Here is a 2015-nt window from a genome sequence, read left to right as displayed (position 1 = left end):
GTCCCCGCGTGGTGCTGAGCCGGGCCGAGGCCGCGGCGGTGCGGGGGGCGCTGGCCTCGCTGGGCGGGGGTCCCCCGCTCTTCGCGGCCGGCGCGGGCTACAAGCTGCTGTGCGTGGCGCTGGGGCTGGCGGACGCCTTCGTGCTGTCGCAGGCCACCACCTTCGCCTGGGACTCGTGTGCCCCCCACGCCATCCTGCGGGCCCTGGGCGGCGGCGTGGTGGCCTTGGAGGGGGCGCTGCGGGCGCGGCGGGACGGGCACCCCGGGGACCCCCCCGAGCTGCTCTACAACCGGCCGGAACCGGGCCGGGCCGGGCCCCAGCGCTGGGCCAACCGCGGGGGGCTCGTGGCCTTCGTGCACCCCCCGCACCTGCGGGCCGTGCTGGCCGCGCTGGACGGGCTGGGGGACACCGGGGACAGCGGGGACACCGGGGACACCGGGGACAGCGGGGACACGGGGGACAGGGGGGACACGGGGCTAGGGGACACTGGAGTGGGGATTTGGGGGGCTGGGGGACATTGGGGTGGGGGTCGGGGGTGACAGAGACCCCCGGGTGTGGGGTCAGGGGGTGACAGGGACCCCCGGGTGTGGGGTCAGGAGGGGCTGGGCCCCCAAGAGGGAGGGTCCAGGGGGTTTGGGACCCCCAGGGTGAGGGGCTGGGGGTCCCGAGGGCCTTGGGGTGCAGGACCAGGGTGACCGGGACCAAGGACAGGGGGACAGCAGGGACAGCAGGGACCACGGGTCAGGGGTCGGGGGGACAGGGACCCCAAGTGCGGGGTCAGGGGTCACAGGGACCCCCGGGTGAGGGGTCAGGGGGGGACAGGGACCCCCGGTGCGGGTCGGGGGGCTCTGGGACCGCGGTGCGGGGCGCGGTGGCGGCTCAGAGTCCCGGGTCCCCCTCGGTGTCCCCAAGTGTCCCCAATAAAGTGTCCCCAATGAAGGGTCCCCAGTGAAGGGTCCCGCAGCCCCGGTGTGCGGCGGGCCGGGGGCGGTGCCGGTGCCGGGGCGGGCCCGGGGCGGGCCCGGGGCTCTCCTGGCTCGTCCCCGTCCGTCACATGATCCCGGAGCGCTCGGGAGGGGCGGCGGTGAGCGGCACCGGGAGCGGCCCCGGGACCACCGGGACCACCGGGAACGGGGGGGGAAATGGGACCGGGACCACCGGGAATGGGGGGGGGACGGGACCGGGACCACCGGGAATGGGGGAAAGTGGTACCGAGACCCCCGGGACCGGGAGGGGGAGCGGGGCAGGGGGAGAGCAGCCCCGGGAACTCCGGGACCGGGACCTGGGAGGGAGCGGTACCGGGACGTCCGGGAGCACCGGGCCGGGGAGGGGAGCGGTACCGGGAGCGGGAGGGGAGCGGTACCGGGAGTACCGGAATGGGTGGAGCGGTACCGGGAGCACCGGGAGCGGTACCGGGAGCTCCGGGCCGGGCGGAGCGGTGCCGGTGCCGGTACCGGTAGCGGGGCAGGGCCCGGGCCGGCGGTTCCTGGGTCGCGGGGAGCGGTACCGGCCGCGGGCCCGGTGCCGGTGCCGGTGCTGAGCCGCCGCTCCCGCAGCCATGGCGATCGAGGGCGGCATGAAGTGTGTGAAGTTCTTGGTTTTCTTCTTCAACTTCATCTTCTGGGTGAGTCCGGCTGGCAACCTGACCTACGGCTACGTAAGGGGGACACGGGGGGACACGGGGGGGACATTGTGGGGACACGGGGCCCCTTCCCGCCCCCCCACGCGGGGCCGGAGCTGTCGCCACCCTGGCGGGGCTGAGTCACCCCTCGAGTGCCGCGGGGGGGGGACACGGTGACACCGCGGGTGCCACCCCCCCCGCGGGCACACCGGGCACGGGGAGGGGTCTCCTGGTGTAGGCGGACCCCAGGGCGGGGGGGTGCCCCGGTGGGATGAACCCCCCCGGACCCCGCGGGACCCCCGAGCGGGACGGGTGCCCCCCCGCGCGCTCCCGCGTGGCCGGAAGGGCCGGACTTCCTGAACTTCCCGCTGGCCCCCCCGTGTCCCCCCGTGTC

General features: G+C 76.3%; 1 protein-coding gene across 1 annotated transcript in view; it reads left to right on the top strand.

Moving 5' to 3' along the window:
- Positions 1 to 2015, top strand: part of CD63 (CD63 molecule) — a 7344-nt gene that overhangs the window by 2574 nt on the left and 2755 nt on the right. The window contains exon 4 of the mRNA XM_039713015.1: positions 1557 to 1624. Within this exon, the coding sequence (XP_039568949.1) occupies positions 1557 to 1624 (68 nt within the window). The remainder of the gene's footprint in view (positions 1 to 1556; positions 1625 to 2015) is intronic.

The sequence above is a fragment of the Passer montanus genome, unplaced genomic scaffold (assembly GCF_014805655.1).
Source record: "Passer montanus isolate IOZ18808 unplaced genomic scaffold, ASM1480565v1 scaffold270, whole genome shotgun sequence".
NCBI lineage: Eukaryota > Metazoa > Chordata > Aves > Passeriformes > Passeridae > Passer > Passer montanus.
The sequence above is the reverse complement of the archived record's forward strand: the minus strand, read 5'-3'. Positions and strand labels throughout refer to the sequence as shown.